This window comes from Hetaerina americana, unplaced genomic scaffold, assembly GCF_022747635.1.
Source record: "Hetaerina americana unplaced genomic scaffold, ioHetAmer1.1.p SCAF_28, whole genome shotgun sequence".
Lineage (NCBI taxonomy): Eukaryota > Metazoa > Arthropoda > Insecta > Odonata > Calopterygidae > Hetaerina > Hetaerina americana.
The window spans coordinates 4,744,141-4,771,337 of record NW_027286852.1 but is presented as its reverse complement, the minus strand read 5'-3'; the positions used below and the strand labels follow the sequence as shown (position 1 = coordinate 4,771,337).

Below are 27,197 nucleotides of genomic sequence, written 5' to 3'. Positions count from 1 at the left end.
AAAATCAACCCAAAGGTCCATCTGGCAAGTGATGGTAGAGTACACGCAATAATAAGCACCAGGGCGTGTGCAATTCACAAGTCAGAGCCCGCTCCTTCCCCCAGTTATGCCGGTTATGGTTTCCCCAGAAGATCGAAAAATCACAAATCTTGGGTGTAGCCGAGGGTGCCCAGAGTGGCTTACCCGGGAATCGAACCCGCGCCTTCTAGTCAGTAGTCCAACGCTCTAACCCTGGACCACCGCGACCCACTCCAATAAAAAATGTATCCAGTAATTCATAAATTACCCAAATAATTTTATGGTGTTCATCATTCAGTGAATCAGTCAAGATCGCTAGAAATCAAAAACAATGCGCCTCTTTGAACAGCATATATTAGTCCGGGCGTTTAAATGTTTCCGCACAGCTGAAAAGGAAACGGGGGGTGGGTTGGGGGTGGTTCCTCACCTATGAGGATGGCTCCGGCGATTTCGAAGACCGTGGCCAGTAGGCAGGCCTGTCTCACGGTCAAGACACGCGAGCCGACCGAAGTGCCGAAAGAGTTGGCGACGTCATTGGCGCCAATGCCAAAGGCCAGCACGAAGGCGACAATGAAGCCCACTATCACGAGCCACAACACTTCCGGGGAGAAGGGATCCATTGCCGACAACTCAGAATTGCTTGCCGTCAATATTGTTCTTCGAACGTCTTACGGGGGCGAATCGCGGGACAAGCGGCTCCAACGGCAGCCCGGCGCCCCGCGGATTGGGAAGGGCCGCCGGAACGACGGAAGAGAGTATTGCCGTCGAAGGCGGCTGCGTTTCAGATCGACGCTAGTTGGGGATGGGTGGTCAATTCGATAGGTCCGCCCCGAAACAAGGGGGGGGCGCAGGGGGAGGGCGCTGCGAATCGCCCAACGGCCCCTTCGCAACGGGCCGACGAACACCTTTCGCCCGCGGCCCGCCTTCAATATCACAGAACTCTCGGGATTCTCCTCCCGCGCGTTTCCAGGGCCGCGGAAAACAAGCGAAGTGGTACGCGCGGAGGGAAACCAGCACACGCTCTCCCCGCTACTATCACTCGCGAGAGAAAAAGCGCGATCACAACTCTCTGTTTGACACGCAAGAGTATTTTAACTTATTCAAAAATAAATAACCCGGGATTATTAATAAAATCAATTTTTCTGTAACCCCCCACAATTCGTTCATGCACACTTTTAACGATTTTTTTTTCAATCCAGTCCCTTTTCCTTCTTCAACTTCACATGCGCGCATTCACCATTCACTGGAGCACCCACGTCCCTCCCACAACGGCGGCGAGCGAAACACAGAAATTTTATGAATTTCACGCCTAAATCAAATTATTCTCCGATTGCTCCCCATAAATTCCCAACTTCAGACATTTCATTTTCAACAACCAAGTGGAACGCCCGCTCCCCCTTTCTTTCTTTCTTCATCAGACTTTTCTCACACAAATGGACAGAATTTGTTTCTCCTTTAGAAAAATATTCGGCAATCGAAGCCAATCTGCCGCCCCAAACCACTCGCTTCCCCTTTGATCACACCAAGACAAAAGAAGGTCGATCACCCGCACTACGCAAGACCAATATAACCTTACACCCTTCTCTGTTTAATTACACCCACCGCTTAATTTACCCCCTAAAGAGCTCCCAAGTTCATCTATATTTCCCGGTCTCAGAAGAAATCAAACGGGGAAGAAATCCGACCTCGAAAGAGCGCAAGAGGGAGCATTTGGACAAAAGCGATCAAACCGGTCCGTACATGGACACTTTCTTTCGGTCACAAACCGACCTCAACAACGCAGGAACCGACCCTGCAAAACGATTATATAACAGCAATAATAATAATAATAATGATATCAGGTAGAATGCCAAATATTTCTCCTAGCTTGCCGTCGACAATCTATAAGAGCTACGAAACAATAAACAAAGGGTGCAGCCGCCACAAACGTCTTCGGGCTGTCGAAAGCGCTACTCTTCCCCGAAGTTATATTGTATGTCGCGGGGCTCTGATCGGGGGAGGGGCGTCCAGCACACAGGGGTGTCCGAGGGAGCGGAGGCAGGATCCGACCGGCGGCGCCCAGCTAGTGGTTCCGCGACTGGGCGACGGGTCTCCCGCTGGTTTTCCTCTTCTTCCTTCTGGGAGAGCGCGGTTTCGCCAACGGCAAGCCGTACCCGATCATGAGCAGATTGTTAGGGGTCTTCTCTTCGGGTGCCACGCCCAGAGGGTTCTTCTTCTTGAGAAGAGGAGAGGAGGGATCGAAGGAGGGAGAGAGAGAGAGACTGCAAAGAAAGAAGCCCAGGGGAAACCGCCCCGAAGTGGGAAGGCCTTGGTGAGGCAATGGAAACGAAAACACACAAGCTTCCTATGATTCGATACAACTTCATTTAATTACTCGAGAGCACCGCATGAGCGCAGTGGACCTCGTTTAAATTAATCAATGCAACTATGCAATCATTACAGAAAATAACATTTCTGTCATTCAGAAAAGATGGAGAACAACAGGGCACTTCAAAAGCATGAAGAATCCTTAAATTCGTCTATTTTTTTTGCTTTTCCATCACCCTTAAAATCTTTATATTTTATTAATTGCAGGTCGTGCACTGCAAAGAAAATACAGTCTACCAGGGCGACAACAAGATAAGGCATTGCAAAACTCTAGAATGAAACTTCATCTTCAATGTTGGCCCTCCATCAAATAGTTGTCAAATGGATATTAAATGTTACAATAGATATTCTAGGAGTGAGAGAAACTTAAGCTCTAAGAGAGTGGAAAGCAATCAGACACGTGCTCAACCCAAATGGCCACAACGTACCCAAAACTATCGCATTTGCCCAAGGGCTGGATGGAAGAAGGCATGGCGAGGTTTGGAACTTCCAATTGAACCGGCCACCGCTTCTTTGCAGTATCATATTTGAACATTAATTGCAATTAGGGTTCCGACGTATAGTTTATAAATAAACATGGCCGCGATTACGTAACAGCCAGGGTACAAGATCGATTAACGTCAACGAGGTCAGTGCACCCGGGTGAGGAAGGGCAAGATCGTCTGGATCTGATGACGAGATATTACGAGTGGCCAACGACGAGGAAGCCCCACGGACATGGCGGACTCTCCGCGCCCTCGACGACTCGAAATGGCCGCAATGTCCTCGACACGCGGCCGCGCCACCCGCTGGCACTCAATGTGGAGCGCCCAATGCGAGTGGACTTCATGTCGAGTTGAATGAGAAGGTTTCAGCATATTCATTCCGGCGTTGGCGGCAACGATCACATTTCAAACGCCCCGCCACCGATCACGATCAACGGGACGGCAAAACAGCATCACCCTACACACAAACACTTAAACTACACTTTAAGTAATTACAACTATTACACTAAAGTAATCGCAACTTCAGGTTTGCGACACAGCCCACGAGGTAAGAGGACGCCTCGGTAACTCAATCGGTTAAAATCGCTCGGTCGGACATCGAGGGAACCGGGTTCGAATTCAAGTCAAGACGAATGATTTTTAAACTCATGAAATTCTCAAATTTCATGTGCGCATTAGCTGGCGACTCCGCATGAAGTAGTTGAGGCGACATTTCCCGTAGTTTCGAATAATACTAGTAGTTTAAATTCCATTCATGGCTTAGGAAACCAATACCTAATCGAAGCGTAGAGGAGCTAGATTTGTTAAACGTTGCCATGATAAACTTAGTAGCGCGTCCAAAATATTAGAGCAGCTAGGCTGGGAATCACTCACGGAGCGAAGGTTAAATTAAATATCCTGCAGTCTCTACAGCAGTGATGTTGAAAACCTATTATTACCCCCATCGTACTACGGTAGGAGAGATCATGTCAGTAAAACTAGAGATTAAGTGTAGAGCAGATAGATTTAAGATGTCATTTTTTCCACAAAATATTCGGGTCAAAATTAGTCTGATGTGTATTTACCCCCTGCCACACACCCTAGCGGTGGCTTGCAGGGTACTAAAATAAGGAAATAAATAAGAAAAATGTTCTTTGGCTATTACTTAGTCAGAATCCATTCAGATGATAATTATGAACACTAGTGCAGGCCACAGATAACAATAAATTAATGAGACTAGTTTTGACACAGAATATCATCGTCAGTTGAGCATGAGCTCTTGCCTGATGGCGATAAGTTTTCACGAAAAAAGTCGTCATGTATCAATTTTACCTGTGAAAGAAAAAAGCCTAACTTCTTAATCTTTCCATAGTTGACTAACGGAAGCGAGATGAATATAAAACACAGCAAGAGACATTCTAACGAAAGGAAATGAATCATCACACCAACCCTCCGCCGAGGCCTCCAACTCCTGCATGAGGCAATGGCACACCGTATAACTGCTAAACTATTTTGAAGTGAGGAGTAACACTAACAGGATTCCTTTAGGAAAACCGAAAATCTAGTCGTAGGAAATTAGAAATTATGGAAAGGAATTCTTTAAAATATATCTGTTTTTTTAGGAATATGCTATCATCAGTGGTGAGGTGATGAGGAAATTCTCACGAGTTTAATTTGGCGATGCAAAAATTCACTCAAATAAAACTGCCCTCGCCCTCATCGAGCGCAAGGAGTCGCTCGCATTGGGATTTTATAACGCACACCCTGCATACTGCTCCATTGTGGGATGGACGGATTAAAACTCTTGCATAAATTGGAATGATATCTCTTGGGCAATGATGCTGAAAATGTGTTATTAGTAAATGGGCTACGGCAGGAGAGATCATTTCAATAAACTTAGAGAGATCAAGTGTAGAAGAGATGGATTTAAGATTTAACTTTTCCCTTGAAGGATAAGGGATAAAAATAACACTGTCCGACTGCGGTGGGGTCATATTCGGGTCAAAATTAGTCTGGTGAGTATTTACCCCTTGCGGTGGCTTGCAGGGTACAAAAAATACTAAATATGAGAACTGCGCCAAAAACATTCACGCCGCAGGAGAGACTATATGTTTACCGGTACGTTTGTATGGTTTACTTAACATGCAGGTAGGCGAATTAAAAATCTCTTCTTGAGCTTCATGTACATCCATAATTCCATCGGTAAGGTAATAATCAGGGAATGATGATGTAATTATTTATGAAGTAAATCAATACAGATATTGTTCCGCAGGTAAAGTAGTTTCCAACGCTTTATTTTCCAGTTGAATGTGGCCCCGGGATGCGGGTGGTCCGCAGAGATTTCGTTTCTAAATAAAAGCTGAAGTACTGTGCAGGGTGGCGGGACTGTCATGATGTCCAGGGAGGGGCTGCCGTTCCGGCATACGTCGCCCTTACTACCGCACTTACCGCCCACAACTAGTCGATAGCGATTGACTTTAAAGGCGCAGCACCGAAGCGGCAAGGTCAATAGGTCCCGGCAATAGCACTCCAGTCAGGCACGGCTGGGATATACGAGCTTCCTTTTGAGTCATTACGTAGCGCCCGGCTCTTCATTAAACAGCAACATATACATACCCGCATTCACACCTCTTCTTATGTGAAGCAAGCTCCAGTGATTACGGATTTCCCCCTTGACAGTAAACCAGAGCATTTCCTTCCTGAAGTGATGAGCAGGGCATAAATTATGAAATAGAGGGTTCAGGGCCAACTGCGGCGGATCAAGCTAAATATTTGGTGGTGGTTCTAACACCACGCACGCCTTTAATAGGGAGTACATATCCGGGCAATATGCGGATCCGCTTCAAAGAAACTCTGCTTCATTCGACGAGTGGCGGGGAATTGTAATGAGAAATTAAAAGGGAGGTGTTATTTCACTTTAGTTAGGCCACATTTGGAATACGCCGCAATTATTTGGAGTCCTTGGGAGAAATTGTTGCTAAAAGAATTATATACGGTCCAGAGAAAATCCGCAATATTCGTGAAAATGTTTAAGGATAAGAAGAGGAGTGTGACAGTCATTTTAGAGGAATTATGCTGGGATTCACTTGAAGAGATGGGAAGAGAACAAGCGAAATTTAAACTTTTGGAGAGATTCAGAACAAACGATTTGAACAATGACATTAAAGGAATTATTATGGCCCCATATTACATTGGCATGATAGACCACAAAGATAAAGATATATTCCAGGAAGTAAGATAAAATGATTACTTCCTTCCCCGGACAATCAGGAATCATAATAGCAAGGATATCGATGTCAAAGGTTATTGCAAGCGGGAACCAGATTAAGGGCTGCGCAGAGACCTAGAGCATTCGTACAAGCATGCGCTTGTGCATAATAATCGGTTGTATATGTATTTCCGTAATGCTATTCCAGCACCCCCTCCATACGCCCTTGCGGCGCTAGGAGAGGTATCTTGTACATGTAGATTCCTCGAGCAGAACTCTTTTGGTCTCTATTCATGGCCATCCCACTTTCCCAAACCGTAGTGCCCTACCTCACCGCCATGCCTCCCTTCTCCCACCACCACACTCCAAATCCCCACAACTGTTGTATGTATCCTCCCAGGAAAACCCTTCGTTATTTCCCCTTGTCGATCACAGCCCGTATACCCTGTCAAATTCTTTCTCCATATGGCGGCTTGGTGGCATATGGCATGGGACCACCCCCCACGCGTAAAATCTGCAGACAAGCAAACAAAAAATTGGGAATCCTAAACCTATTGTTAGCAGGGGTGACTACAAGGTCAAGAAACGTTGTTGCCTCGCTCTAGCAAGGCCTCGTTTGGAATATGCATGTTGTGAAAGGGATCCGATGGAAAAAGGCCTCATTCGGGAAATTGAGAAAGTTCAACGTAGGGCGGCCCGATTCATTAAAAACTGTAGCGGCGAAACGAAAAGCGTCACAGAAATGCTCCGGAACTGGTTTGACAATAACAACGACGTTATAAATTCCAGGTTGAACTTCTTGAATAAATTCAGAGCCGCATATTTCAACTCCAAGGTCTCGTCAATTATCCGCAATCCAACATGCATTGATATTTGGGATTATGATTATAGAATTTATATAGGATTACAGAAAGGCAGGGTTGGAGCGAACAAGAATGCCTCAATACCGAGAGCAATGTCGCACATATCCTACCCATGGCGTCAGGTGTGGGCTTCATAAGTTGCATGGCTGTGGGCTGATAGAATCGTACCCTTATTGCTTTCCAGTTCTGCGTAGACTGTAACGGCAAGATGGTGGCCTAACGTATGAATGGCTGTGGTTCATTTTTATTGCCTCTAATTTATTATACCTGAACATTTCTGTGGTGCATAAAATTAACACTTGATTAAAACTAAGCTCCCCGCTTTCATTACATGGTAAATGAAAATCAGCACGCACATATATTGAAAGAATTTTAGAGAACGTCATTTCCCTTATTCTAACCTTTTGAACACCCTTCCTCTGCCCTTACCCTTTCCATCTGGTGCTGGCATTCCCTACCACATACCTCTTTATTGGGTTGCGGGGTATTTGCGTTAATGTAGACCTGAACAATGACCAGGTGGTTCAGCTTTAACTTCCACTGATAATATTCTATCACCCAACAGATCTTCCTCCCACCTATGTGCTTCAATGCTATTTTTACCCATAACTGGTCACCTCCCATCCACCATGCATGCATCATTAGCCAACAATGATCGCATCCCCGCTCTCTTCCAATCGGACCTGGCCCAGCCCTGACACATCTACACAAGTGCCCCCTCTCCATCAGTGTTAAGAATATTCATCCGACCACGCACGCACGCACGAACAGCAAGGGATTGCCAAAGGGGTTCGCTAAAACCCGGCTCGCGAGCGGCCCGACACACTCGCGCGGTTCCAATTACCGACACGCCGCTCTCCCGTCGCGCCCATTAAACTGTCCCCGGGGGGAACGAACCGCTCCGCCTCGGAGAGAGGAAGTGACGCAACAAAAGGGGGACCGGAAGGCGGAGGCAACCCTGCACACGCCAGGGTCACTACTCTACCCGGGAGGAGTACTCGCTCCGAATGGAGGGGAGGCCACCATCGCGGCGGCCCACGAAGAGACCTCGGGGGATTTGCTTTAAAAGGGGGAGGGGCTTCCGTAAAAATGCGACGGAGGACCCGAGTTCTAAACCTCGCGACACTTCCGGACCACATAGCGAGACTTCCGGACCCAAGCCCTGTTAATCCAGGCTCCACATCTACCTGCCGCCAAGGGAAGAAGTGCCCCTCCCTATCCCTGTAGGGCTTAGTACTGGGTGAACTCTATGCACTGTATATATATATATATATATATATATATATATATATATATATATATATATATATATATACATAGAGTTCACCTTTACCATCTATATATGTATATATATATATATATCTTCGAAAGACCCTTCCCTTCTATATCTTCAGATGAAGACGGATTGTTTCCGTCGAAATATCAAGAAATAACGTGTGAGTGTTCTTCTTTTTTTGTGTTTCTATATTGTGTATATATATATATATTAGTACAATACACAGTAACACAATATAGAAACACAAAAAAAAATATATATATATATATATTATATATATATAAATATATATATATTATATATATATATAAATATATATATATATATATCTTCGAAATGGAACGCTCTTCGGCAACGCACAAATATATAAAAACACAGATGTAGATTTTTAGAATATAGAGACACAAAGAAAGGTCCTTTCTTTGTGTCTCTATATTCTAAAAATCTACATCTGTTTATATATATATATATATATATACATATATATATACATATATATATACATATATATATACATATAATATATATGTATACATATAGTTACTTCTCTATCTTCCGATGAAGACGGAGCAGAATTCCGTCGAAATGATCAAGAAATAACGTGTGAGTGATCTTTTTATGTGTTTCTGTATTGTTTGTTGCTTTCCAATGTATTATATATATATATATATATATATATATATCTGGCCAGAGGGTCCAGGGTTCGATTCCCGCGCAAGTCTCTGGGCACCTGCAGGACAGAGTTCTGTCTTTCCACATCGCAGTACTGTGGCCGATACTATGGGATCCCAACGAAGTTGGATCAACTGCCGCATTGGATCGCGTGCAGCGTAGAGGAGCTAGAATTGTAAGACGTTGTTATGATAAACTTAGTAGTGTATCCAAAATATTAGAGCAGCTAGGCTGGGAATCACTTACTGGAGCAAAGGTTAAATCACAGATAAAAGCTCTTGCATAAATTGGAAGGAGGTCTCTTTAGCAGTGATGTTGAAAATGTATTATTACACCCATCACACTACGGTAGGAGAGATCATGTCAATGCAATTTGAGAGATTCAGAGTAGAACAGATAGATTTAAGATGTCATTTTGTCCACGAACGAAAAGGGATCATAACAACATTGTCCGACCGCGGTAGGGTCATATTCTGGTCAAAATTAGTCTGGTGTGTATACACCCTCTGCCACACACCTTCGTGGTGGCTTGCAGTATACTAAAATATCTAATATCTAAATTTAGTTAACGCAGCATAAGGCATACAAAGTTGGCCATTCCCCGGGCGAGTGAGTCGCCTCTTTTCATCCGCACACCAAATTGCTCCCTGCGAGGATACGTACTCATGGCGTACACAACGGTGAAGCAGCGGCCAGCGATTAAGGGCATACGTACTATGCACGCATCTTGGAGTGATGCGGGTTCCAGACTTATAGCAGCCATATGGATGTCAACCAATTTATCAAAATAACAACCATTGGTTTTGTCTTTTTCGTGTCTTCACGGAGATTATCATGCGTTACAGGAAAACCACAATATTGCTACACGCCGTTTATCCTAAGAAGGTATGCTTCGCGGGGCGCGGGAAGACATTATTACTTTAAATATTGAGTGAAATCATCCCTTTTTACCGAGTTTCGACGTTTCGATAACAGACTCGGCCATCGAAACGTCGGCAGCTATGAGGACACTAGTCCGGTGGAAAGTCCGAGGAGATTTGACTGGATAGATATTACACCGAGGAAGGTATTTCATACTTAAAATATTATTTGTAGTATTTATAAAGATAGCTCGGGGTGGGACAGGTTTGTTGAGAGAGAGAGAGGCCTAAAAGCCAATTGCTTAGGCGACGACTGAACGTATTTGACATGCCATTTGAAATAAGTCAGAGAAAGTGATGTTTGAAATGATGTGTTCCCATTCGCCGTGTGATTTGATGAAGGGGGTCGAGGAGTAGCGGAAGTTCCGCGCCCCGAATGCTAAGTCATTCCTTGAAATCCCCAAAACATATCCCAAATTTTACCTTGGGTGACACCAAGTTTCCTTTAATTTCGAACTAATTCATACCTAGTAAGCATTTCTTCGCGTAAACAGTCACTATCAAAAACATAACGATGACTAAAGGATTTCGAACATCACCACATCGATGGAATATCAACACTTTCAAGATTATTAATACTTTCTAAAACTTAAATGATAACATCTACCACATGGATAACATAGTAGAGATATCGAATGCCAATTTGTACGTCAATCACCGTTTAGGGCAGACATAGGCTACACAATGTTTGCATAAGAAGTATCGGTAACAATTCTTTCCTGACGTCTGTACGTGAATTACTGAATTCATACCTTCGGTTAAAATTGGACATGATTGCAGTTCGTATTGGCATTGATAAGATGAGAGTGCACGACATTATCACTGAAAATTTAGCCACGCAGAAAGATCTGCGCTAAACTCTTCCTGAAGGTCATTGGACAGACGAACAAGAGCAGAGGCGAGTGCCTGCTTGCGAAGACATTCCGCAACGACATCGCGACGATTCCCCAACCCCAGTTTAGTCCCGACTTGACACCAACAGGCTGTTTCCTATATCCTGTAAAAGTGAAATCCTCCCTCAAAGGACGCCTAAGTGCCGTCAAAGAAGCTTGCACACGTAACCATAAAGACGCGCGCACGCCTACCACGGAGCCTTCGAGTCATGGAAAAGCCACTGGCTAAAGTTTGTCGACTCTCAAGGGAAGTACTTGGAAGGATTTTGATGCACCGCGGCAATATCTGAAATAAATCTATTTATATAACTTTATATAACTTAAATAACTTTTTCCGGATACCTTTTATGCAAACCATGTACACTATGATATGCATTTTCGCATGCATTGTATGTCAGGCACTCAAGCCTAATTACAACATTGAGGGCTAAAACCACGTCTCGGCCACACCCTCGAGGAAGTCTCGCCTCCCCGTTGGACGTTAACCCGTTTTATGCCGTATTCATTTCCATGAAACGCACCATGATGGCAACCATTCCAGAAAATCGCCCAGAGTCACATTTTTGAACTTAAATTCTGGTCAGTATTTATGTCCACTAACTTTCAAATGCATTCGGAGCGACAAATATGATAGGTCAACTGGATAACAATGGAATCAGTAATCATGAAAATCCCAAGGAATAAATATTTCGTGAAAAAAAATGTCACCGATTCGCAAGTTATACGAGCTACAAGTAATCTCGTGTCGATCGGATGTCTTTAGGTACCGTAAATGTGCCACTAAAATTTTCAAAAATCCTAGAGTACACCGAAAATTCTAATTACCTAGTCGGGAACGTATTTCGCAGGTGTATATTTCAAATACTCCATCAAATGCAATCGCTAAACAGTCACTTGGTGCGAGAGAGGCCGCAACTCCTCGTGTGGTCCATACATCGGCGGCGACATCCCACAGGGATCGCTGCCTTCCTGTGATCCACTCGCGACTTAATTTTTGGACACTTCCACCTGGTCTACGAGTTTGGAATTCGTCGGGCGAATGCTGTCGCACGGCAACTGCCAGCCAAGAATAATGTTACCTACGAATTGAGCTATCAATATTGATCTAAATACACCCTGAAGGACCCTGATAAACTTAGTAGCGTGATAAAATATTAGAGGAACTAGACTGGGAACCACTAAATGGAGCGAGGGTTGTATCACAGATTTAATCTCTTGCATAAATTGGAAGGGCGTCTCTTTAGGAGTGATGTCGAAAACGTATTATTAGTCCCATCGTACTACTTAGGGAAGATCATCCCAATAAAATTAGAGAGATTGAGTGTGGAACATATAATTTAAGACGTGATTTTTTCCTACGAAAGATAAAGAGATCAGTAATCATGAAAAGAATGAAGCGTAACATTGTCCGACCGTGGTAGGGGTAAAAATACTCGGGTCAAAATTGTTCTGGGGTGTATTCACCTCCTGCCACACACCCTAGCGTTGGCGTGATGGATGTAAAACATTGTTTAAAAATTAACGAATTAGATACACGGTATACGTGAACAAGGATTCGTTGGTCGGTAAAGGAACCAATTGTTTTCTTTCATAATTTTGTCTGCGATATCGGAGATTTCATTCGACTTAACAAGATGATTAGAGAATTCATTCATTTTACATACCAGCATCAGTTGGAAGATGGAGATTCGCAGAAGAAATAGAGGGGGGGGGGAATAAAAGCACAAGGGGTGTAACGCCATGGCAGAGGAAGGCAAGAAGTAGTTGGGCCAATTGGAAGAAGAAAAATGAATTAAGGTGGTGGATTATTTTATTGTTTATCCCTGAATTGATGGGAATCAAATCACAGAACAGAGTAGAGCCCGGAGAGAAGGCACAAGAATAGAAAAGGAAGGAGGAAACCGAGTCATTCACGGTTGAGTGTGGCCAATGGCAGAGACTTTTAAGTGGAGAAACGTTAGAAGTTTCTAGTGTCGAGTTTCTGAAGCTCGAAGAAGAAAGAGAGTGAGTTTGAACAGAATGAAAGATTACTTTAGAGGCGAAAGAATCACGGTGTGTTATAATATGAGACAGAGCGGAAGGAAGGAGAAGTCTTCTCCCTAAAACATTAACTTAGATTTTGTTGATCGAATTCTATGTTCTTTTAACCACCTACATATATTTGACGATCTGAAATTAGGTGTCTTTGGCACTGCTAGTCTCGGAAGGAAAGGGTTTGAAAGACAAGAGGATGTACGAATTTACCTCCACGATTGACTTCACATGCTTCTCTCTGCATTTCCGGTTTCTCCATCCGCGTTGGTGGTATTTTGGTGATGACGCAGGCAGGATGGCCAGCGAAACTGTCCTCACCAAAATACCACCAACGCGGATGGAGAACCCGGAAATGCAGAGAGAAGCAGTTCAACGCCGAGGAAACCTCCGCGCAAATTGACTTCAAATTTTTCGTTTGGTGTAATAGGATCCACGAATGAGTGGAAAAGAGAAATGACGACTGAAGGCATTCAAATCGGGCCATCTCTCCCCGGAAGCATAAGAGAATGGGCTCCACTTTCAAATCTCCACAACGCAACGCACACTTCAGGGTAAAGGGCCGACTCAAATTCCTACCGAGGATATTCTACGAGGAGTGCATGACTCAAAGCTAGTGTAAGCTTACAGACTACCACGGCAAGGTTCGCGATTCGAGGATCCTACAGACGCAACATAAGGGAAGAATACCTGTCCATTTTACGTCGCCAAAAATACACCCAAGGGCTAATTCATTGCAAACCGGAAATCATGTGGTCCTCAAAAATCCCCTCTCGCTACTCCACCATGTTCACAGGGGACTAAGGTGCGATCCTACCGGGCAGCAAATCACGGGCACCAACCACATTGAACCACGTAAGACCCTTCGTGGTTCAATCCGGTTTTTATGCCGAAAGTTAGCACGCTCCATTCGCCCATGCTAGTATCTCAATACTTGATTTTGAAATAGATTTTAAAATTTGTTTAGTAGCCCTGTGTGGGTTTTAAGAGGTTTAATTTCTACCGTTGAAACATTCTAATTCTATTTCCTAATTCTATTCCGTCACAAGTAAATGGTTCCTTAGTTTGCGGTCAGAAACTGATGAGATATCAATGGAATGAGTTCTTTAAGTTATTTGAAGGATAGTCTTTTCCCAAAACTAATACGTTTTCAGGGAAATGGTGGGTATTATAAGAAAGAGTGGATTCAAACTCTGCCAACGACTGGCCACGTCTACATTTACCCCGAGGGTGTCCAAGGGTCTGCCATCACATTTCCATTGCAGGTAAAACTGAATGCTCCCAACTAAAATGACAGATTGCAGTTAAGTTCCCCGATCACACTTGAAGGGTCACGCAACTTTCAAGTCTCCTTCACCCCAAATAGTGTGCGTGGGTTGGAGGAGGAACATTTACAATTCGCAAGCCAACGAAACGGAGGAGGACTGACACCCATGTTGATATCCTAGTAGAACTCCCCCCCTCTTACTTTCCAGTTCTGGGTGACCCGTCTAGGTATGGCGGAGGTCTATCGTATAAATGGTTGCGTTTCATTTCTATTTCTTCCTTTTTCGCATAACAAAGAAATCTTGTTGAGTGTGAACTTGGCACTTGTTTTTAAACTAGGTTTCCCGCCAGCATGCATATGCACTTGCATGTTTTTTGAAGTTTTTTTGGTGAATTTTTTTCCCTTTTCGCTTGCCCACCCCACCTGGTGCTGCACCCCCTGCCACGCACCTTTTTGGTGGATCGCGGGGCATTTGTGTAGATGTAGATGAAGGGTACCTCCCTACCGCCCCCCCCGGGCCAACATCTCGCTGGTTTCCGCGCTGTAAGTCAAGAGCTCCTCCGCTGCGCGCACCAATGTGCCGCCCGAGGCCACGAGCACCGTGACTGAACCAACTTCGGTAGAAAGGGCGAGGTGTAGAAGAGGTGACCACTTCATAAGCAGAGGGCCAAACCTTTACTGAAGAGTGTAATACACAGGAAGTATGGAGTAGTAATGCAAATGAAAAACAAGAGAAGCGTAAAACAGCCATCGAAACTTGATGCTGTAAGCGGATAGGGATGAAGAATAAAAAAGAGATTAGGCGAAAAAATAGGAGGTAGTACTAAAATAGCAGAAGCGGAACGGGTGCAGGTGCGTGAAAGGGTATTAAACGGAATAGGGATATCTCGAGAGTGAAGCCCAGGAGGGTTAGCAAGGATTGTTTTACTGCACGATAGAAATGTAAACGGAAGGCAACGGGTCAAATACGTGGAGCAAGTAAGGGGGGCGTGGGACGTATGTCAGCTATCAAGGGGAGTCTCCTCACTGGGAATGGAGGGAAGGAGTTGACCTGAATCGTAAGACTGAAGGACTAATTAATGAATTAATCGCAATTACGAAGCGCACCACTCGCGAATACTGAAGAGCAGCAGTAATTGAGATAACTGGAGTGTATAATACGCATTTGCCAGAGAAATGTTATCTGCCGCTGATTAGGCCTCATTTAGAATATGCTGCTGAAATAATGGATCCTCAAGAAGTTGGATTGATTGCCGAATTGGATCGCGCGCAGCGTAGAGGAATTAGATTTGCAGGGCGCTGTTATGATAAACTTAGTAGCGTATCCAAAATATTAGAGGACCTAGGCTGGGAATCACTCAACGGAGCGAAGGCTAAATTGCAGATTGAATCTTTTGCATAAATTGAAAGGGCGTCTCTATTGCCGTGGTGCTGAAAATGTATCAATACCCCCAACGTACTACGGCGGCAGAGATTATGTAAATGAAATCATAGAGATTAAGTGTAGAACAGATAGATTTGAGATGACATTTTTTCAACGAGCGATAAGGGATCAGAATAACATTGACCGTCCGCGGAAGGGGGAAAATATCTGAGTCAAAATTAGTCTGGGGTATATTCATCCCCTGCCATACAACCCTAGCGGTGGTTTGCAGGGTACTAAAAACTACTCAAAAATAATCCCACGAAGGAGCACGTCTCTTCATTGCAAACACAACGGATCGGAGTGATTGCGTCACCGCTCACAATCAAATCAATAACCATTTGTTCCTCGACCACTTCCGACGTTCACCCGCAGCTCCCATCACTTGGACCTTCGAGAAACGCGGCATCCCCTCGGGGAGGTCTTGAAGAATTCATTCCGAGATTTTTCCAGTCAACCTAAGTGGCGCGGTAGTCGAGTGGGTATTGCGTTCGGCTATTGACTTTGGGTGACTCCCGGGTAATGCCTTTGAAAATTGCCATTTATTATCCAGACAGTATTATGTGATAAACACGACTGACTTCAACTGACAACAGTTGATACGTTTTATGTTGGCTCAGACATTATTACCGCATTTCACCTGATTCAATGAAATTAAACTCTCCATTGCTTTTCATTTGACCTGATTTGAACAAGTCCAAGCGATTTCCGGTCTTCCTGGCGCAGAGTTGAAAAATATTATCACTATTGCTGTCATTGGTATTCCACCGTTTACGGTAGGTTTCGTCCAAAGGATGCTACTGCGTGGCGAAACTAGTCGACAGTAATTAATTCTTTCCGGTGGAAGTCTTTCATTCTTTCTTATATTATTGCCGGAATATTGCTCAGGTAGAGGGTAGATGCCCACGGCGACACACTGGCATTTTAAACGTTTGAATATTCGGGGATAAGGGCAAAATAATTGATCTTCTGCGGCGCAATTTCAATTTCTAGAGTTCAACTGGTCCGCTGTGGCAACACGCCTGTCCATCACCACTATCGGCAGGAGAGATGAGGCGCGGGGGGGGAGGGAACGGGGGGGGGGAGGGGGGGACGGGTTGGCGGGGTGGGGTGCGCGCGGAGGGACCCGGGAGCTGACGAGGTCGGTAGGCGTTTTTGGTGGCAACAATTTGCCCTTAATGGCTCCGGGACGGAGTCGTTGATGAATGAGAATTATGGGTAATTCTGTGAAATGGGCGGGGAGAAGGAAAGTGAAAACAAGTTACGAAGTAATTAAGCGCTGAGTCGGAATGAGAAGGGAATATGGATGAGAAGAGAAGATGCAGATTGAGTGAAGTGGTTGGAGGAGAGCTCGTTCAGCGAGGGACAGTGAGGCCACGAGGGGGGTGGCCAGACTCCTTGGCCGACGCCGAGGGAATTCGGAAGAATCAGGGGCTTAGGAGCAAACGGATAATAGACGGCGCGGAAAAATATTTGAAATTTGCGATCCGTATGAATTGCCACGGGCCATAGACACCTTCAGAACCCAACTCAGTAGACAGCAAGTGGCGATGAAGGTAGTCTAAATAACTTACAAAAGAATGTTGGTAGCTTCCAATCGTCTGCATGTATTTTCTAAAAGTTCATTTTGACCTGTAGAAGTTTTCATGAGATTCCCAAAGTAATGCAATGGATATCAGTAATTTAATGCTTATGCAATGGATATTTGTAATGTAATCAATATCAGTGATGCAATCCTGGCACGCTTAGCCTGAATGCGAGTAGCAACAACACCCCAGGGAAAGAAAGAGATGGAGACAGGGGTCGATCGAACCAGGATTCTTAATACAACATTTTTGGAGTGTAAAAATCATTCACCTTGACCGGGATTCGAACCCTGATCCCTTCACGTCCGGCCGAGTGCTTCAGCCAGTCAAGCAATCGAGGCGTCCCCCGAAACACCGAAATTAAGGGGGCTTTAAAGGAAAAACATGTAGTGACGAAATACCGCGCATACAGTGCCACAGGCATTCGTAGTCGTGCGCGACGCACCTGAGTCCACGAGTGTAATATCGGTGTGTAACAGCTAGATTAACTGGCTAAAGCACTCGGCTGGGCGTCGAGGGAGATTACGGTTCGGTTCCCGGACAAGGCGAATGATTTTTAAACTCTAAAATTGTGGCATTGAAATACATATTGGCGGATTACTCCGTTAAAAGTTACTGTTGCGGCATCTCCTGCAGTTTCTTGGAATTTGTCAGGATTTTTTGTTCAGTAATTACCCCAGTGCTATTTTCCCTATTTTTACACCAACATTACCAGCAATAATTCACAATGTCTTCGATTTTCCTTCCTATCACCACCACCAGTAATTGACGATTTGTCACACCCGTGGAGGGAGGAATGATCTTGCAACGAATACGGTTCCAGTCAAAGAGGTCGGCAGGACGAAAGATACACTAAGCCCTTTTCAACTCCTAACCACAGTTGCGTCCACAATCCCTTCCCCTGATTGGTGAAACGGCCGTCACGTCATCCGCTGGCATGAAAACGCAACTTACAAATGGTAAACAGCGTTACTCTAATGATCGCAGACTGAAGATTAAAGTGTTTTCATTGCATTCACGACAATATCGTTTCAATTCCATTTGGTCGCATTACGAGCGAGCACACTTTTTCGAATCCTCATGGACAGACACCCCTAGGCGCGACCAAGGGGACGGTTGGGCGGCGCAGGGCCGTGCGATCCTCTTAGTTATGGTCCGGCAATAGACGAGATTTGGGAACGAATGCCTCATTGACCCGCACGCATTATCCCCACCTATGCAGAAGATTTGAACATTGAGTGTGATACTGGATGGGGCGTAGACGACTTGAATTGCAACCTTAAGAGGAGTAGAAACCGGCAGCTGGTGTTAGGAGGCCAATACTAACGATCAAATGGACAGAAGACGGATAAAAAACGAGGGAGAAGAGACGAATTGAAATCCCCAATTGGGAGCACAACATGGAATTGGTCCAGATGGATTAGGACACCGAACTTGAGTCGCTACATTTGCTAGGAACTTGGCAGAAGGGAAGGAGGAGACCCATGATGTTCAACAAAGGATCAATACGTGGACCACATAAATATGGATATAAAACAGACGATCGACTCAAAGAGAACGTCTTTTTAAGATTTACATAGAGGGTGTGACCCAAGTTAAATCTCTGAGGATGCCTGGCACAGGACAGCCGCACCTAAACCTCTCCGCTGTGCGATTTCCAATGGACCAAATCCGAGGCGGGGACAAAAGCGCACGTGGATACGGCATTACCAACTACCCGGAATGCACGGCATGAATTTTACACGGCTCGAGGTGCGGTGAACCCGAACCTTGCCTATGAAACTCGGATCGCATGCAATGGTAACGAAGAGTAAAGGGATACGGTATCTGGGATTGAAGGTCAAACGGTAACAGGGATGTAATGAATGACTGCAGAAAATGCTGGCAACGTGCAGGCCTTTGAATAGTTAACTCCGATTCGGCACCTGTTAACTTGCTGACGACCGGCTTCGCAAATAAGACCTTCGTAATCAAATCCCTGATAATACAAACCTCGATTGTGCTTGGATCCCTCTGGTTTCTCAGGGAACTAAACAATCTCCGCTGAGTGTTGCTTTCTCGCACATATTGTTACAATCGCGTTTACTTTAGTCAACCAATCGTAGGATGCAAAGATTAACAGTGTAAAGAAGCATCGGCCTGCACATTTAGAGCGACCGGAGCGGGGGGTCGAGCAGGGTGGTCACCGGCACAGACGGCCGTGGCCAGGGGGCGCTTTCAAGCGTGCGTTTACCGATGAGAGCGGCGCCCAGGAGCTCGAAGAAGGTCGCCAGGATGCACGCGTTCCTCAGGGTGAGCACCTTGGCGCCGACCGTGGTCCCGAAGGCGTTGGCGACGTCGTTGGCGCCGGTGCCGAAGGAGAGGGCAAAGGCCGAGATGAAGCCGACCCACATGACCCACACGACGCCGCTGCACCAGTCGGGGAAGCCCCAGTCGTCCAAGCACCCCCCCAAGGGCCACGGGGTGGACGAGGGCGGGGGCGACGATGACGTCCCGAGGGCCAGGGGGGGCAGCAGCGTCAACAGAGCCATCATCAACCAGGGGGTCCACACGACCACCAAGGGCCTGCGCATCTCGCGAGCGGGGTAGGGGACGAGGGTACCTCCGAGCAGGGGGGACGCCGCTGGCCGCCAGGGGCCGGGCACGTACCACGGGGGAAGGGGGTTACGAGCGATGCGGGGGCCGAAGGAAGGGCTCTTCGCGACGGCGTGCGTTCGAGAGGCTCGGAGGGCCTTCGCTGTTGGGCTCGATGGGCTACACCTGTGTATGTCGCTCTTGGCCGTCTCCCGTCGCACGACTGAGCCTCTGTCGGCTGGGCCCGGCTCCGTGTCGATAGGGGAGGGGGACTTTGGATCCCCCGCTCGCGGTGGAGACGGGTGGGGGGGGCGGTCTCCCCCTCGGGTCGGTTTATGGTCCAGATGAATGAATGAACGAAGGGACGGACGAATCCACCAAGCGTCGCGCGACACGTCACACGCACTATCTGGGAAGGCCCAAAATCCCGCATCTCATTCCCGTCCCCCTCCCATCGCCCCCTCCGATGAAGGCACGACCGTGATGCCACATTGTTGACACTCGACGGGAATTAGGATTCGAAAAGCGATGAAAACGGTCCAGAGGCGATGCCGAACATCAATACCGACACACGCATCCGTCCACAATGACGCGCTCTGTTGACACGCTGCCACCGTATACCATCCAGTTGTCTCCCATTGGTCAAAAGACTGCTTGCGCAGTTTATTACCGAAACGCTTCCCGGAAATATCGCGACTTTTTCAACAGCCGAGGGTTACATTAGATAGAGCTATGCGTAATATTGTTTTTCTACTACAATCTCAGAATTGAAATTTTCATTTCTTTGCACAGGACATTTAATAGCATAAGCAATATCAGCTCATTTTAAGAATAAAGGCAGAAAACTGAGTGATTTGATCCTGTTTTTCATGAAAATACTGATAATGTGAGATTAGCACCTAGCAAAAAACGTTAACTGCAGTGACTACTTGGTACTACCACAAGCGTAGCAGAGAATTTAACAACAGCCACAATATTTAAAAGAACGGAGAAAAGGCTGACTAACTGATTTCATTTCCCTCTCTCGGAGCCTTATCCTACTCGCAACGTGAGTCAACGGAATAAAAAGCAATGAAAACTGAAATATTAGAAATGTTCCACCTCTTTGTTCAACTCATGAAATCCAGCAATGAAAATACATAATACCGCCGTCTCCCCCACTCCACGTCATTGATGGGGGTGAGGATGGTGAAGGGATATAAAAGAACGTGCCTTGTCTACCAAGAGAAGTCTTTGCTAAAAAATTGTAGACATAATATTAATTAAGTCGCCATCCAGTTTCTCCTCATCATATACGTGGATGTATATCTCAATATATGTAAATAGGGTCAATATGACTCGTGGAGTTCCTTTCAATGGAAGAGTGAAGTAGCAAGAACCGCGCTGAAATCGAATCTACAATCAGGGTGGCCATAACATTTTAAGGACACCATTCCAGGGTATTTCCAGGGTTTCCATGCCGAATTCAACAAATTTATTAAAGTTAAATATGAAATTTACAGAAGGATATTTACAATATTATACGTTAACATAACAAAGATCGCAAAACCATATTGAAAACATTGTATTTCATAAAAAATAGTTAATACTACTAAAAACAAACTATTTTTTTCTTAAATACGCTTAAAAATACTCCTTTCAAATGAGAAAGTTATCTTTTTATGACAAAAAAAATTTTTAATTATGAAAAACCTTGACAGAGTAAGGCTTTCGGCATTGCCGGTGCACAGGCCACGGGGCACCCGATGGCAGGGAAGAGCGATGATGGCATTGCATTTGGCACGGCTAATATGCAGTTCACTAAACCACAGAAACATGCCGTCGCCTTAGCCGTACAAAATGTTCTCAACTCCTTGGAAGTTATGGATGCAATTATTTACAAACAGCAAATGTTCAGGAACCAAAGCTATCTTGTTCTGCCGCCAATCCGATTTTTTGCCACATTCAAATGTTTAAAAGACCATCAAATACTTACGTTCTAGGAGTCCTAAAATTACAACCTAAAGCTGTCAATCTATATTAGCCAGCGGCGAGTTTTCGTATTTTTTATATACTTTATACAGGTAAAAGTAACGATTTGAACCGACAGTTATTCCTGAATTTCTTTCTTTGTCAGGAAACGTGTAGATTTTCAAGTAAATATAGCTCCCTGGAGGATTCGCTTTAACCTACGAGCTGTCCGCCTGCCGCCTCTCCCTGCTATAAAGACCTTCTGTGAACATATTAACTTACACGTGCGTGTATGAAATTGTTTTAGATATACGGCGGAAAACATCAGTGCAGAAGAATATACAAAATAGGCAAAAATTCTAGGGGCGTAAATGCCCATCGATTTAATCCATGATGATAGTGAAAGGCTTCATTCCAAGCTTAACTATACCACAAATGTGAGAGCTACCATGGATAGAAATAAATACCGTCTCACGAAATCACAAACCCTGATTTCTAAGCGTACTTCCTCCTAGAAAATCCATCCACTAACCAAACACAAGATCTGATCAAACAATGATGAAATGGGCTTTCTATGCACGAACCGCTTGGCTGATCACAACCAGGGAAGTGTCGCCTTACAGAGGCGTCTGTGACAAGGAAAACGCCGCCTTGATCGTAGCGCTAACTTCACTTGTCTTTGCACAGCCAGGACCCTAATCTGAGCTCGCGTACGCTTGCTGAACAAATTCTTGTGTTGCCGAGAACAAAGGTGTTGTTGGGTGCGTGTGCATTGAATTTTGTTTTCACCTCAGGAAAAGTGCAAGTGAAACTTAAGCAACGATTCAAGAGGCATTCGACAATTAATCTATGAGTCATGAGCAGAGTGTTGGGGGAAGAGGGGAGGAGGCCATTCTTCCCCACGACCAAAAAAAGCTCGGATGTCGCGAACGAACGTGAAGGTGATGTGATATTTTTCTTCAATTGGGAAGGGATTATTCATTATCAATATATCCCCAAAGGACAAACAGTAAATGGAAAGCACTATATATAGGTTATGAGAAGGTAAAACAGGTCATGTTGCGGAAGAGATAAAAATGTGGAAAAATAAGCCTTGGTGATTTCATCACGACAACGCACCGCCGCGCTAATCATTGATTCTTACCGAGTTTTTGGCCCAAAAGGAACACAGGTGATCCCCCAGCCACCCTACTCTACAGCGGACATTTCCCCATTCCCTGGGTTGTAATCCACCTTGAAAGGACGCCGATTTGAAAATGTTGAAGGCATCCAACAAAGTGGCACCGCAGTCTGAAAGGTTACCCCGAAAGAAGCGTTCGAAGGACTGCGGTCGAAAGCTGGAATAAACGTTGGGAGCGTTGTATTGGCAACCAAGGGATGCATTTTGACGGGGATAACGTTGATCAAATGGTCACTAATAAGATCAAGTATTTACTCAAACAGTCTCGTCTTTTTTTGGACAGACCTTTTACATTTATTTTTGCGCCGCGTCGTATTCGTGCGTTGTTTCAAACAGGCTTTCGGGCTCTCCTCATGTTCGCTGCCTTCACTCTTGAATTCCTCCGTATGCCCTTCCTACCCCAAACCATTCTCACTCTTCCTCTCTCGCAGGCGTGCACAAGAGAACGTCGATTCGAATGCAACCCCCCCCCCTCTCTCTCTATCCACAACACCAAATCAGCGAAACACACACCCTTCACACCTGCCCATCCGCAATATGCATGCAATTCTCATATTTTCGTGACCAAGGCATATACCTCCTCGCTCCCTCTCTTCCATTCTTACCGTAAACACTCCTCAACCACGTCATGGTCAACAACCAATCGCATTTAGCCAATATTTACGACTATTCAAACCGCTTCACTACACAAGGCGTGCATAAAAAGTATCGGTAACCACGTGTTCCTGACGTGTGAGTGAAGTGTTGAATTCAGATTATTGGCATTTTTTATAAAATGACTGAGCACGCCATTATCACTGAAAATTTGGCGATGCGAAAGATTTGCGCTGAACTCGTCCCGGAGGTTTTTGAACGGACGACCCGAGTTGAGTCGAGTGTCTGCAGGCGAAATTCTTCTGCAACGGTATCGCAACGATTCCCCATCCCCTTTACAGTCCCGACTTGACACCAGCAGACTGTTCCCTATTCCTTATACAAGTGAAATCCTCCCTCGAAGGACACCACCATGGGACCCTGAGTGGCTTCAAAGAATCTTGCACGCGTACCCTTAAGGACCTTCCGCCCACCAGGGAGCCTTCGATTGGTGGACAAGCCGCCGGCAAAAGGGTACCGACGCAATGTAGCGAAATAAATCTATTTCCAGAAACTTTCCCGATACTTTTTATAAAAATCATGTAAAATTGTGAGGAGTTTTACAATCTTACAGACTGCTATTTTTTACATCTACATTCACAAGTGCATTTTGATCACCTCAATATTCTACCAACACCGGTTCTCTCAGCATTTCGCATGCCTTTGAATCTCTTCACTTACTGTACCAATGTTTTGCATACACGTACATTCTGCCAAAATATAGGTAATCTATTGAAACAAAATGGCAAAAATTAGGAATGTCGGTACATTTTGAAATCCAACGTCTTACTTGTAATGTGTGGATGGACACTTAATTAATTGAAACTAATTATGCCATGAAGTAGCGGCGTATTAAACTAGCGCCAAACGACAATATTAGTAAGTAGGGTAGACCAGTTTCTTTCCTTTTGTTTTTAACTCCCCGGAAATTGGAATTTGAAAATACATTGCAATGGATTACCGTAGGAGAAGCCTGATTTCCTCCCGTTTACTCTGAAGACATACGTTGGCAGTAATTTGATTTCATTTAGGCTCGTGACATTTCTACGCTGTTATCTATTTTAATTGGGTAACCGCATAGAGGTCTAGGGAACAATGAACTAGCTGGCTCCCTTTCATAATACCGTTTTGATGCTTTGTATTCACACTCCGTATTCGAGAGGGGATGGGTTTTACGACAAAGTCAATTTAAGAACACACACAATCATTTCAAAAATATAGCAACCCTGTATCCGTTCCCGAGAGGCAATCCCGCGTGCGACCACGGCGGACTGCTCCAAGCGAGGGGAGGCAAGAAGCTCCCATTTCGACGCTCTGCACTTGTTGCCCGAGCGACAAACACGAGCGTGAAGTTCGGGTTCCCCAGCAGCAACAACAGGTTCCATACGGACCACGAATAGAACTCCCATAAATGTCTCACGCCAAAGGGCTTAGTCGATGCGAACTCGCCTCCGCTGTTATCGCTCTAGTCAACAGTGGCAGCGGCAATTGGTTTAAATTCACGCAATTGGACGTCTGAGGTCACCATTGGAACGTCATTAGCATAACAGCGTAGTTTCCCCTTCACCTTGTAATTAGGCATATTGCTGCACGCTGAGAAGATTTATCGGCGGGTCTTTTAGTAGTAGTAGTTTTGAGGGGAGGCGACCGACAGCTAAGGTCATTTGCGCCAAAGGGGATGGATAGGAAAGGATGAAGGGTGGAGAGAAACCCGGCGTCGGCATTAGCCTACTCTTTACGAAAGGCGCCAAGGGGTCCGCAGTTTAACGTCCCATCCGACGGACGGCGTACTCACTCAAAGTGCCCTCCACAAAGCACCTCAAGTAGGGATCGAGATACCTCTGAAAAATATTCAACACCGCCGGGATTTGAACCCGCGCCCTCATGGTGGGAAGCCAGTACGTTAGCCCCCGCACCATCTCGATCCCCGGCGGGTCTTTTTTTTTCCACGGATAATTATTAGCAGTTTCAGAGAGGTGAAAGTGCGAAGTAAGAACCAAAAGAACATTGCGTTTCCACGGGAAAGAATTTATTATTGTCGACAAGTAGGGCTGCACGGCATCATCATCTAGTTAATGCTACGGTGGAGCGAAACTCGTCGATAGAAATATACATTCTTCCCTATGGAAACGATAAGTTTCTTTGATTCTTCCTTCGTGCTTCAAAAATATACGAGTCTCGTATGCAACAACAACCATATCACGTCTGTTACACTACCTTACTAGAAATGGTAGTTGGACCATGAGCATTCCTCTTGAGGCCGATAAATGGTCACAAAATCATTTGCATGTCGAAATTTTTCCTATAGTTGTGTCTCTCTATATAGTTGTACGCGTGACTTTTGTCTGATCGTATACAGTGCATGCCGGATATTGACACAACCCGTGCCATATACCTTTACGGGGGCTTGCAGGGGGTATTATGTAGATGTAAATTTTTCCTTTTGTTTCCCAGCTCTTTTTCATTACTCCGTCAAAGATTATCTGAACGCATTTGTGGTCTCTCAAGCCCTCGTCATTAGATACACTCAGAATACTATATGCCGTTTTGGTTTATTTGTTGCAAAAAGGTCAAATGCGCCTTTTACACGGGTTGGTATGACGACTGCTTGTTGGAGGCAGTTTCTATGCCCTGGTTTTTACAACGAATCGCAATACCACAGCCACTGATCCGAGTTTGAAAGCTACCGCTGCCCCAATCAGTACCGAGAAAGTTAAAGGCACCGCCAATTATGGCGATGCTGTCATTATTTTTACGGGTAAATGGATATATTTGTTCGTCGAGTGCATGAAGTGTTAGAACGAATTAATTTGGAGACCTATAGAAGAAGCATAAATCAACGCTGGGTTCAGATCGCAAAATCAGGAACAATATTAAGACAAATAGGCGAATATTAGGCGATTTTTTCGCCAAAAACAACACACCAGTGACTTATTCTTGTTCCCGAAACTGAAGAGGCCCATGGAAGGACGACGCTACGCTACGATTGACGAGATCAAGACTGCATCGAAGGAGGAGATGAAAAAAATCACAAAAAAATGATTTATTGAAATGCTTCGAGGATTGGAAAAAACGTTGGCAGAAGTGTATAAGATCTAATGGTGATTACTTTGAAGGGGATAAAATAGACATTCATGAATAAATAAAGAATTTTTGAAATAAAAACAAAAGTCGCTATACTACTTTTTGAACAGACCTCGTATTTCCAATAAGTATCGGCCTCAACCATCTCTCAAATAACGAGTTGATAGTTTAGGATGGACCCCGCAAAATGCAACATCTTAGTCCAGCAGATATCGCAGCTGTTCTTAAGCGCCACAGGGCACCACATGTCATTTTATAAATTCCAATAAACCAGTTTGAGCTCAAATGTCACGATAAAATCAACGAGAATAATGACTCCACAAAAGTTCAACGATGGACTACACCGAATACTACACACTCGAAGCTTTAACTTTTACTTGAACATCTTTTATTATGACAAAAGCAAATATTGATAATGCCGGAACGTACCAATCATAACATGCCTGATGAAACTTCAGAATTATTGATGCAAATGCCATTGTTCCTGTTCCATATATCCCTCGACAGATACATAGGTAATCTCAAACTATTTTTTATCCTAAATTTTCGTATCGCAACATTTTCTACAAGAAAAAGATTTTGCAGTCGATTTGGTGAACAGCGTTCATATGTTTGCACGTTGCATAAAAATTAAAGAGGCATAAAAAAAACCGAATGACGGCTTAAATACATGAGCCGCGGTAGAAAGGTAGCAGAGCACGGAAAATCCAAGGATATACGCGAGCGTCGTTACATCTCAGCAGAGCACGCAAAAGACGAGATATATGTAGCTTTACATACAAAGTTCA

General features: G+C 44.9%; 1 protein-coding gene across 5 annotated transcripts in view; it reads right to left on the bottom strand.

Annotated features, from left to right (window-relative positions):
- NaPi-III (Na[+]-dependent inorganic phosphate cotransporter type III) overlaps nucleotides 1-27,197 on the bottom strand; it is a 222,310-nt gene that overhangs the window by 36,610 nt on the left and 158,503 nt on the right. For 3 of the 5 annotated variants that reach the window (XM_071586965.1, XM_071586966.1, XM_071586968.1), the window contains exon 4: nucleotides 446-2,279. In XM_071586965.1, the coding sequence (XP_071443066.1) occupies nucleotides 446-638 (193 nt within the window). In that variant the 5' untranslated portion in view covers nucleotides 639-2,279. Of the gene's footprint in view, nucleotides 1-445; nucleotides 2,280-19,221; nucleotides 19,618-27,197 lie in introns of those variants that run through there. The other 2 variants (XM_071586963.1, XM_071586964.1) reach the window with 2 other exon arrangements.